This window comes from Prionailurus bengalensis, chromosome B4, assembly GCF_016509475.1.
Source record: "Prionailurus bengalensis isolate Pbe53 chromosome B4, Fcat_Pben_1.1_paternal_pri, whole genome shotgun sequence".
In the NCBI taxonomy this organism is placed as follows: Eukaryota; Metazoa; Chordata; class Mammalia; order Carnivora; family Felidae; genus Prionailurus; species Prionailurus bengalensis.
Genome location: NC_057358.1, coordinates 83,926,283 through 83,938,079, shown reverse-complemented (window position 1 = coordinate 83,938,079; position 11,797 = coordinate 83,926,283). Strand labels below are relative to the sequence as shown.

The window sequence follows — 11,797 nt, the reverse complement described above, 5'->3', positions numbered from 1 at the left end:
CAAACATCTCCACCTCAACGCGACAAGCGAGGGCAGCGCCACCTGCTGACCGGGGGTAAGCACGTTCGTCAACTCGGCTTTGCTTTCCGCGACTGCATTTCACAAGGAAATTACCGCGCCCCCCACCCCCACCCCGCCCTCGGTGAAAATAACGCAAACCGTGAGACAAAGTCGTCGCAAAATAACAATCCAAGACATGTGGCAACACTTTATGCTTCTTTATTTCCATTCATCTTTCACAGTCATTATATATTTAAGACACGACAAATTGCAAGGTAGGCGGGTGGGTTCAGAAATTTGGCCAAGGTGGCCTAGGGAGGAGGTAGGGGTGGAGTGCCTTCAACAAACCCTGTGAATGCTTGTTGAATGAGCAAAATAGTTACTGAACATCTACCATATGCCGCGAGGTGTGCTACGCTTCACGGAATTAGAGAGGAATAAACCCCAGCCCTACCATCCAAGGTAATCTAATGGCAAGAAAATAGGGAACCGGTACCAATGACCACCCAAGACATACCCATAAGAGGAACAGTGACAGGGTCTCTAGAGAGAAAGAAATCACATCCAAACAAGAGGCTCAGTAAAATCTTTTTTCAGGAAAGAGGCTAAGAGTAATAAAGATTTTGACAGGTAGAAATAGCCCTTCCAAGCAGGGAATCATCAAAAAGAATGAAGAAAGCAGGGAGTTTGGGTGTGGATTTAGGGAACAGAGTAGACATCTGTAATTTGCCCAGGGGTTGCAGTACACGTAGGAAACCAGTTGAAAATACAATGGAAGGGTGGTTTGGGTCACACAGGATAGACTGAGCACCAAGCCAAGGCGCTTATTCTTGCTGTAGGCAGCAGAAGCCAGTCACAGCTGATTTTGGAAGATCACAAGAGTTTGATAAATGGCTTGAAGGGGAGAGAATGAAGGCCAGGAGGCCGGAGGAGGTGTTATGTGGCCCAAGGAGTATGTAAAGAGAGCCCCAAGCAGAGACACCGCAGCAAGGAGAGAATACAGGTGAAGACAAAACATGCTGGGAAGGAAGGACCGACAGCACTTGGAAACCTAAAGAAAAATCAAAGATGAAAAAATAAAATTAAATTAAAAAAAAAAAAAAAGATGAGAAGAACCTAGTACTTAGTGGTCAGGGCTCTAGCTCGAAAATAGATGAAAGAAGCTAGAGTCCAAAGGACAACTTTGCTGCCTATCCCTGGCTTCAGGGCAGGGAGGACTTGACCCAGTTAGGGGCATGGTCCCACCAGACTCTAGAAGCAAGAAGTGGCTGGTCTGAGGCTTCTTCCTTCCTAGCCCCCACCCCCACCCCAGCAAAAGCCAGAGTTCTTTGGATGCAGAAATGATCTTCTTTCCCTTTAAAAGAAATTCCATTAGAATCTGGAATCCATCCTCCTGGAGCAGGACCAGAAAGGTTCAGTGACAATCTCTCTGCAGCCACTGCTCTCACCTCCCATTTGCCTCCCCTGCCCCTAGAAATCCTGGACACCCTCCTATCTTCCTCCTCTGAGAACAAGAGCTGGGGACTTCCTTTGTGCTCTAACCCAGTGCTGTTAGGGCTGAGACTCCTAGCAAGCAGGCACCTTCCTGCGCTTGCCTAAGAGCACCGGGGCGGGGGGGGGGGGGGGGGGGGGACAAAAAAGGAGGAAAGAGAGAGGCGAGGGAAACCCATACTTTTCTTCCTTGTGTTTATGGCTTTGGAGATATGGCAGTTTCTTTCTTAGGACAAGGGGTTCAGAGGAACAGAAGGGTGATGTCAAGCAGGTCTTGGTTCCCTGTGCCTGGCCCTATAGATGTTGACATTTTCATCCTCATCCCGCTGGGCCAGCTCCAGTTGGAAATGCTGGGGGAGGAGATGCTGAAAGAAGCTCTCTGTCCCGTGCTCCTCTCTCATCTTGGAGGCCAGATAGATGGTGCCATGGGGCCCGCATAGGTGCTGAAGGGTGCCCAGCAGCAGCGGGAAGGTGGGCTCCAGGTACACGATATCGGCCCCCAGCACCAGGTCATAGTCTCCGGGGAAGACATGCTGGTCAATCCCCCAGGACAAGGCGCGGACCTGGGCCCGGCCTCCAGCCGGCACATTGGCCTGGACGTTGCCCCGGATCTGCTCTAGGGCCAGGGGCAGGTCAGTGATGGTAACATCCCCCCCTGAGAGAGAGGAAGGAGGAGAAATGCAAGTCAGAGGGACCAGTCGAGGGGTCTTGGCTCCTGCCCAGAAGATCCAGAGACCTCAGGGCCTAGAGGACAGTGTCTTGACAGCCCAAAGTGAACATTTTGGCTTTTAGTTACCCTCACCTCCATCTCACCCACTGCCGTTCTCATTACATTCTATAACATCAGCGTTCCCTCTGAGCTAATCTTCAACCTCTCTGCCCAACACACAACAATCAGCTGTCAGCAGAAGACTGGGCAGGACCAAGCTGGACATGGGCTGCGCACCCAGCCTCTACTGACCGAAACCAAACTTCATGGGTCGGGAAAACTTCCCAGAAGACATGACTTCAGCAAGCCTTAAAGAACAAGTAGGAGTTAGTTAGTCAGGTGGAGCCTTCCAAGCAGAGAACAGAAAGTACAAAGGCCTGGTGGTGAGAGGCATGCATATTCAAGGAAGGCTGAATCTTAGGGCATGTGGAAGGGAGGAAAAAAGTGTCAAGACAAGAGAATAATGACGACATGCTGAAGAGACTCAGGCTTGATCCCAAGGGTGGTGGGTTTTATAGGTAGAGGCAGAGAGTGAAGATAATCAGATTAGCACTTCAGAAAGCTTCATTCATGCAAGAAATACAGGTATCGAGCACCTACTAAGTTCTGGCAGTATAGAGGTGAGCAAGATAAAACCTCAGCCTTCCTTGGGTTTTATTTCAGAGTTTTTGAGTTTTATTTTACACTAGGTACTGCAAAACTAATCATGATCATGATGACTGTTACAGAACAGGAAGTACTAAGGATTCCTTTCTTCGTTAATATTTGTTAGGTGCCTATATGCCAGGTGCTGAGAACACAGCAGTGAACCAATCAGCCAAGAATCCCTCCGCTCATGGGAATTATGGTCTAGTGACAAAAAGTGGACAATGAACAAAACAAGTAAAAGGAATGACACTGTACATCAAATGGTAATAGGCGCTATGGTGAAGCGTTAAGCAGAGAAGGGGGAGAGCTGCTTATGGGAGGGGGCAGGGAGTGTGATTTTAAATTAGTGGTTAGGAAAAGCCTCACTACACACATGTTTGGGCAAAGACCTGAAGGAAATGATGGAGCAAACCATGTGGACCTCTCAGGCTAAAATGTACCAAATGTGGGACTGGCAAGGGCAAAGACCTTGCACCAGAAGTGTGTCCACAGGAAGGCCAGTGGCTGGAGCAGAGTAGGTGAGGAAGAAAGCATGGGCCAGATCCTCACCAGGGCCTTGTAAGGAGGCTGTGAGAAATTTGGCATTTACTGAGACAGGAAGCTATTGGAGAATTTTAAGTGGAAGAATGGCATAAACTGATTTCAGCTTTAAAAGGATCACTCTGGGGGTGCCCGGGTGGCTCAGTTGGTTAAGCATCCGACATCAGCTCAGGTCATGATCTCACGGTTCATGAGTTCAAGCCCTGCATCAGGCTCTGAACTGTCAGCACAGATTGAACCTGTTTCAGATTGTGTCTCCCTCTCTCTCTCTCTCTCTCTCTGCCCCTCCCCTGCTTGTGCTATCTCTCTCTCAAAAAAGAAATAAGCATTAAAAATAAATATCTTTAAAATTTTTTTTTCAACGTTTATTTATTTTTGGGACAGAGAGAGACAGAGCATGAACGGGGGAGGGGCAGAGAGAGAGGGAGACACAGAATCGGAAACAGGCTCCAGGCTCTGAGCCACCAGCCCAGAGCCCGACACGGGGCTCAAACTCACAGACCGCGAGATCGTGACCTGGCTGAAGTCGGACACTTAACCGACTGCGCCACCCAGGCGCCCCAAAAATAAATATCTTTTAAAAGGATCACTCTAGCTGCTATGATGAGAAAGGACCACAGAGGGGTAAGGCCAGAACCAGAGACGAGTTAGGAGGCAGCTACAGTGACCCAGGTGAGAGGTGATGGTGGTTTAAACCAGGGCAGTAGCAACATCTAAGAAGTGGTCAGATCCTGAATGATTTTGAAGGTACAGTCAACAGGATTTGCTGACATATTGGATACGAAATACTACAGAGAGAGAGACAGAAGTTGAGGACGGGTCCAAGACGTTTGACCTGACTGGCTAGAAGACCGAATTGCTATGTACTCAGAGAAGGAAGGCTGTAGGAGGAGCAGGACCAGACATGAAGATCATGGGTTCCTTTCTGAACACACTAAGCATGAGATGCCCCCCCAGACAACCACGTGAAGATATCAGTAGGCAGGAGGTTCCATAAACAAGTCTGGAGATGGAAAGGAGGGAATTATAGAGTCATCAGCATAGAAAGGTTATTTAAACCCATGAGGTGATGGGATTGCTCAGGAGTGAGTGTAGACTGAAAACAGAAGGGGTCAAAGGACTGCTCCTGAGCCCTGGGACACTCAAACTTCCATTTGTCAAGATAAAAAGAAACCAAAGGAGATTGGAAAAGAGTGCCAGTGAGGTAAGCAGAAGGCAGAGGTGTGGTACTCTAGAAACAAAAGGAAGCATCTCAAGGAGGAAGGGCAGTCATATGCTGCAAAGTCAAGTAAGGTGGTTTCATGGCCAACTCTGGTTGGAAATAAAGTTGGAAATGAAACTCACAACCTTGACTCCTGCAACTGGGGATGGAAGTGTGGAACAGATGGAGGGAAGAATAGTAAGACAGGTACTACAGACAATGACAAGTAACTCTTTTGAGGAGTTTTGTTGTAAGCAGAACAGAGAAATGAGGTGGTAACTGAAGGAATATGGACAACCAACAGTTTCCTTCTGAGATAGGAGAAAATATACCAGATAGATAGATAGATAGATAGATAGATAGATAGATAGATAGATATAGATGCGTATGCATGCATAGACACACACACATAGAATGTTCCAGAGACAAGGAAAAACTGATAATGCAGCGGGACTGGGAGTGGGGAGGAGGTTTGCTGGAACAATGTCTTTGAGCAGATGAGAAGGTTCGGAGTCTTGTGAGAAGTGGAGGGCTTGACCTTAACTAGGGGCACAATGTGTTCATCCATGGTAACAGGGGAGAAGGCAACCCTTAAAAAAGATATAGACAGGTGAGAAGATGTTGTGATAAGAACATGTGGACATTTTCTGTGAGAAAATAGAAGCAATCAGAAGAGAGGGGCAAGAAAGTTATCAGCTGAGAGTGAAGACGGGGGAGGAGGCATTGGCAGGTTTGAAGGCGAAAAGGTAAGCAACAGATGTGTAGAGGAGTGGACGAATAAGTGGACAAGGGAAGTGTAATAGACCAGCTGGGTGGCAGGTAAGGACTCACCTGAGGTTAGTAACAATAAATTTAAAATGAAACCAGTCAGCACAGTTGTGTATACGCTAGGAGGGCCCACCTTAGCCTGGAGATGGGGATATCAAAGAGGCCTTCCCTTGGAAGGGATGTTTGAGCTGAGCATTGAAGGATGAGTATGAATTAACCAGGTGATCCAACCACTGCAGACAGAGAGTAGTCTGTGTGAAGGCTCCAAGGATGGGAACATCAAGATAGACTTGAGGCACAGACAGAAGGCCAAGATGTAGCACGAAGAGTACAAGAAGGGAGGGAGGGCACAAAGAGTCCAGAGAGGGAGGCAGGACCTTGGAGGCCATGCTACAGGTGTTGGTTTGATCTTGAAAGAACAAGAAGTCATTGAAAGATGGAGGTGAAAGGTAAGTACAACTGCATTCTTGAAGAGATCACTCTGACTGCTGGGTAGAGTGGGCAGAGGTCTAGGTGGGGGCAAGGATTCAAAGCAGAAAGACAAGTTTGACTAAATGTAGTAATCCAGGCAAGTGACGGTGGAGGCATGGACTGAGGAACCATCAGTGTCGATGGAAAAACATGAGGTTCAAGAGGCTTTTAGGACATAAAATCAGTAGGAGTTGAGTAATGGATATGGGGGTGAGAAAAAAGGGGCATGCATGTCAAAGGTGATGTCTAGGTTTCCCACTGGGGAGATGATGGTTTGATTAACTGGGATGGGGAAGCCTGGGTTCAGGAAGATCACAAGATCTAATTTAGGCATGCTAAACTTCCCAGGGGAAAGCTGGAAGACACTTGTGAAAACCCAGGGAAGTGGCCTGAACTAGAGATGGGAGGAAGAGGAGCAGACAGTAGGGGAAGTATTAAGGACATATGACCCCCAGGATTGACTGATTGCAGGGATGTGAGCGGGAGAGGGCAAGGGACAAGATGACACCCGGATTTCTTACTTGGCAGCTGAATCAGGGGCAAAGGAGGTGAAGCCAGTCTTCGAGCATATAGAAACAGGTGTTCCCATCCATATTCCACACTTTTCTCCCATTTTAGCATAACTGCACACCTCTCGTCTGCTCATCCGTTGTGGAAAATTGCTCTTAACACTCCCTTGGTTCTTTCTGAGCCTGCTGTGTTCACACTGTTCACCTTTTCATTGGACAGAGCTTTCCCTTGATGAATTCCCAGGGAGTCAAGGGAGACATAGCCAGAGCATGTCCACTGGCTCTGTGCATACATCACCATAATTCCAGTACTGGAACATCTTCCTCTACCTTCCCCACTAGACCATAAGCTCTTCAGGAACAGGAAATCTGTCTTACTCACTGTTGTATCCCAATATCTGGCATGATTCTTGGAACATAGAAGACTCCAAGTACATACTGATTGAGTGAAGAGAAGAATGAATGCCTGCCTCTGGGAAGACCTCCCTGAACGTGACCTAGTTGTATTCCCATGAACGAAGACATTTGCATTGACATCATAAGTGTTTTAAATGAGTGTGTTGGGTGTGAGGTTTTGCCTGTCCATTAGATTATAAATTAAGGAAATGTTCCCTTTGTAGTTTCGGGTTCTTGACAAAAGTGAGGCAAAACTTCCCTTCCCTTTTCCTTTCCCAAGTCTGTGGGAAATTCCTACCCCACTTCCCACAAAACACACCCTAACGCTCAGAAACTCAAGCTTATTTCTCTCAAGCAGTCAAAGCCTTACAAATCTAAAATATATTCATGATAAAATTATAAAGCACTCCTGAGGTTTAATACATGCAGATTGCTCCCCCTATAGAGTCCCCCCCACATATGCATTTTGACAAAAACCGCAAAGGCGGTTTTAAGTGACAGCATTGTCCACGAAAGCGCAAAGAGCAAAAAGGTGGAAACAACTCCTTCCTCTAAAGCCTGCCCGATTTTTATTTCCGGCCCCCAAATCAACTACCCTGGGTGCTTTCTCTGGCGCGCGCGCGCGCGCGCGCGCACACACACACACACACACACACAGTGTGTTAAAAAGAGACTGATCTGGTTGCAAACCACTCCCTTCTCCCAAGAATCCAGGGAGTGACTATTCCTCCACCACCCAGTCCCCGCCACTCCCTCCTGCCACGAAGTTCACGCACCCTGCAGCGCAGCCAAGATCCCCACGATGCCCGTCCCCGCGCCCAGTTCGATCACTTTCTTGCCTCGGAAATCCACATTTTGACTTTCGAAATAGTTGCACAGGCTCAGAGCCTACGGGGGAAAAAAAGGGAGAGAGAAAAAAAACTGTCGCGGGGACGGCTCCATATGGGAGAGGGGGAGTCGGGGATCTGGACCTCCCCGGGACCCTCGTCCAGAGCCGCCCACTCCTCACCGCGTCCCACACTCGCGCGGCCACTCCAAGGCGGGAGCCGAAGTTCTGTGTGATGCTCAGCACGTGCCCACAGAAAGAGAACCTGCTCTTCTCCGAGTAAGAGTCGGCAAAGAGCCCCACCTCCCGCGGGAACACGGATTCGGACTCTGATTCAGGATCTGCGCGGGGGTCCGCCATCTGGCCGAGAGAGTGCGCGGACACCGTGTCCAGCTCTGGGATCCCGGATCTGAGGCGGGGTAGGGGTGGGGGGCTGCGGGTCCACTCGGCTTCTCCGTGGCACCGAGCCCCGCCTCCCCGAGTCCGCCCTCCCTCCTGCACTTTGACTTCCTGGAGGTGGGATGAGGAGCTGCCCCTCCCGCTCCGGTCCCCAGCAGACACCCGACGGGGCCCACGTCGAACCACGGGGGGCAGGCTCTGGCGGACTGGCCCGAGACCCGGGTACTGGGTGGGGGCGGTGGAGCGAGGATCAATTCTGTAGGAAGCGGGGTCCTGGGACCCTTCTCACTTGCGGGGTGCATAGGTGCCTGCAACTAGGATGGTAACCCAGACCACGCAGAAGCGGGCTAAGCCAAGAGGCAGGGTGCCAAGTCAAGCCTTGCCAGTCCAGCGGGAGATCGGTGCCTCAAAGGCGCCCTCGGTCTCTGACCCCCTCCGGCCCTCCGCGCCGAGGACCACCGAATTCACTCTGGGTCTTTAAAAGGCGGGGTCTGCTCACAACCTGCCTGACTGCGTCATTATCGTGCGACTCGGGCCTTGGTCTCCACGTGGGTTCAGTGGAGTAACCCGGAGCGAGGATCATGGCGGGAGCCGAGACTGGGGACGCGGCAGGAGCCGAGGCCCCGCAGCCCCAGAAGCGCTACTATCGGCAACGTGCTCACTCCAACCCCATGGCAGACCACACGCTGCGGTAGTGAGTGAGGGGGACGGGAGGCAAAGGAGGGAGGAATGCTCGCAGCAGCCGGGAAAGACTATTGTGCTGGAACGGTCAGCGAGGTCTCAGACAAGGGATAATCGGCAGAGTGACGTCAGCTTTAGGGGGTGGGACGCGGAGATTTGGCGGGGGCGGAGTTGGAGGGTTGGGAGGGGGCGTGGCTTCTGGCCGTAGTCTCAGTGGCTGTGCCAAGTCTGGGGAGAGAAAGTAACTTGCGGAGACTGGACTGATGCAGGCAGAATAGCGTTTCCATCTTTCGGTTTCGTTGATCGGATTTAATAAAAAGACAAACATATACATGAATCCCGCCCACCCCTTACTCTGTCCTCTTACCACAAAGCACACAAAAAAGAGTAAGGTCCCGGTGCCTTAGTCAGTCAGTCTCCAGGGGAAGGGGAACTTGTGCCCCAGAAAGGAGAGCTGCCTGACCGGAGTCACATCAACTCCTAGAAGTGGAGATGGACAGGTCAGCAATCATGAGCCTCATGATGGGCCTATGATTCAGACTGGGGGTTAAGGGTGGTTTCCATTGTGTCTCCTAGAGACCACAGGGCCCACTTATAACAGAATTTTTGAGAAATGCTCTTCCCATTTACCTCCCACCCTTACATATTCGCCCACACACATGTAGTACCACTTCTGCAATGGCATGACCCACCTTCTCATGTCTCTCCTGTCTTCTCTCCAATAGCCCTGTGAAGCCAGAGGATATGGACTGGTCTGAGCTATACCCAGAGTTCTTCGCTCCACTGACTCAAAATAAGAGCCATGATGACCCAAAGGATAAGAATGAAGAGAGAGCTCCGGCCCAAGTAGAGTTTGCAGACATAGGCTGTGGCTATGGTGGCCTGTTAGGTAACATTCTGGCCTTTTCTCTAGGGCGAGGAGAGGCAATGCCTAGGTTCTGCTACCTCAGCAGGTTTGGTGGGGGCCATAGTTGGCCTTTCCCCTTCGGACCAGACACCAGTGCTGTGACATCAGTGTGGAGAGCCTCTACCTTCCCTGTACTCGGGGTCTGTGGCCTTTGCCCTGGAGAAGGGAGGGTGTTGTCTCAAATGCTTCTTAGAACTTGGGTTGTTGTCCTGTCTGGCCCCACCCCGGCCTCACTCCCTACTTGAGCCACTTCACCTGCAAGGTGCCGGGTCAGTGAGCTGGTCAGCACAAGCGTCAGAGATTAGTCACTGTGGCCAGTGATCCTGAACTGTCTTTCTCAGGGATTCCACCACTCTTCCTCCCCTCCCCCCTTCTTCACCAGAACTCATTCTTTCGGCTCTACTCCCATGTTTTCAGGTTACTCTTGTATTGTCTGTATCGTCCCAGTCGTGCATGCCAGGCCACTTCTCTATTTTTATTTTTAATGTTTATTTATTTATTTTGAGAGAGAGACAGAGAGTGTGAGCAGAGGAGGGAGAGAAAGACACAGAATCCAAAACAGGCTCCAGGCTCTGTGTCTTAGAGCCTGACACCAGGCTCGAACCCATGAACCCTGAGATCATTACCTGAGCCAAAGTTGGATGCTTAACCGACTGAGCCACCCAGGCACCCCTATTTTTAGTTCCTCCCATAGAGGTAACAGCGTGACAGAGAGAGGAAAAGCATGGTACTTGGTGGCAGAAAACCTTGGTTCAAGTTCCAATTCTGCCTCTTCTTAGCTCTAAGACCTTGGGCATTTCTGACCCTCAGTTTTGTCATCTTCACAATTTACCACAGAGTGTTATGAGGATTAAATGAGACAGTGTGTGAAAACCCTGCACATCTATGAGGTGTATGAAAACCAGTATGAGGTTGACGATTCCATTCTTATTTCTGTGCCCAGTGGAACTATCACCATTGTTCCCAGACACACTGATTCTGGGTCTGGAGATCCGGGTGAAAGTCTCAGACTATGTACAGGACCGGATTCGGGCCCTACGAGCAGCTCCTGGAGGTGGCTTCCAGAACATCGCCTGTCTCCGTAGCAATGCCATGAAACATCTTCCTAACTTCTTCCGCAAGGGCCAGGTGGGGAGGGGCCCCCATGGGTTAGGTTGGTAGGCAGGTGAGGCACGGAGGCCAGGTTTTCAACCCTGTCGATGCATGTCTGTCTCACAGCTGACAAAGATGTTCTTCCTCTTCCCTGACCCACATTTCAAGCGGACGAAGCACAAGTGGCGAATCATCAGTCCCACACTGCTGGCAGAATATGCCTACGTGCTTAGAGTCGGGGTGAGTCGGGAGTAGGAGGGAGGGTGGGGTGAGTGGCCTATTCAGAGACCTTCCACTAAGGATTCAGTGGGGGTGCATGTAGGACTCACACCACCTCTCCCATCAGCTCCCCGCTCAATTGCATGCAGCCCCCTGTCTAGAGTGATTTTGCCTGTGCAGGGACTGGTGTATACCATAACGGATGTGCTGGAGCTACACGACTGGATGTGCACCCATTTTGAAAGGCACCCCCTGTTTGAGCGTGTGCCTCTGGAGGAACTGGTAAGTAGGGGGCCTAAAGGAAATGGCAAAGATGCAGGCCTTTTCCAGAGTGGTTCTGTAGTCTTTGAACCCAGCTCAGTGCCAGGGGGATGAGATAGGAGTCTCAGGGCCAGGGGCAACCTGAAAGGTGGGCAAGGATTTATTGGATTCTTCCTTTTCCCAGACTGAAGACCCCATTGTGGGACACCTGGGCACCTCAACCGAAGAGGGAAAGAAAGTCTTACGCAATGGAGGCAAGAATTTCCCAGCCATCTTCCGAAGAATACAGGATCCCACCCTCCAGGCAGTGACTCCTAATCCCCCCTCTCTTGGCCACTGACTGCTTACCTTGCCTTAGCTTGACCCCTGGACCTTCCGAGCTGAGACTGCCAGGACCAAGAGGCGACAGTCTTTCAAAGAAGTTGGGAAACTGCCCAGGGCAGAAACCTGGGATTCACAACTACCCCTGACCTCACCTTGTTGCCCCTCTACCACTAGCAGAAAGCAAAAGAAACTGACTAGGAAGGTCAAAAGACCTTGAACCAGAAGGGATGTTTGGAAGGATGTGGGGTCTTGCTCTCCCTTAGCACTTCCTTCTCCTTCTGGGATCTCTCCTTCTCAGCTGGAGTGATGAATGGAATTCTCCACTGTCCATCTAAACTGCTTGCTAGACTCAGAT

The 11,797-nt window shown here is 50.4% G+C and overlaps 2 protein-coding genes across 4 annotated transcripts; one reads left to right on the top strand and one right to left on the bottom strand.

Annotated features, from left to right (window-relative positions):
• Positions 1 to 1,681: 1,681 nt before the first annotated feature.
• On the bottom strand, positions 1,682 to 8,200 carry EEF1AKMT3 (EEF1A lysine methyltransferase 3). Of its 2 annotated transcripts, none has more exons than XM_043564631.1 (3): positions 7,743 to 8,200; positions 7,510 to 7,621; positions 1,682 to 2,146 (listed from the first exon to the last, which is right to left on the bottom strand). In XM_043564631.1, exons 1-3 carry the CDS (start codon positions 7,917 to 7,919, stop codon positions 1,755 to 1,757), a joined length of 681 nt encoding a protein of 226 aa, XP_043420566.1. In that variant the 5' UTR covers positions 7,920 to 8,200; the 3' UTR covers positions 1,682 to 1,754. The 2 variants fall into 2 exon arrangements, with proteins under 2 accessions (XP_043420566.1, XP_043420567.1); XM_043564632.1 differs by having other exon boundaries at positions 7,863 to 8,178.
• Positions 8,201 to 8,539: 339 nt separating this feature from the next.
• Positions 8,540 to 11,794, top strand: METTL1 (methyltransferase 1, tRNA methylguanosine). Of its 2 annotated transcripts, none has more exons than XM_043564628.1 (6): positions 8,540 to 8,649; positions 9,365 to 9,528; positions 10,490 to 10,674; positions 10,765 to 10,878; positions 11,038 to 11,139; positions 11,303 to 11,794. In XM_043564628.1, exons 1-6 carry the CDS (start codon positions 8,540 to 8,542, stop codon positions 11,456 to 11,458), a joined length of 831 nt encoding a protein of 276 aa, XP_043420563.1. In that variant the 3' UTR covers positions 11,459 to 11,794. The 2 variants fall into 2 exon arrangements, with proteins under 2 accessions (XP_043420563.1, XP_043420562.1); XM_043564627.1 differs by having other exon boundaries at positions 8,540 to 8,652.
• The last annotated feature ends 3 nt before the right edge of the window (positions 11,795 to 11,797 follow it).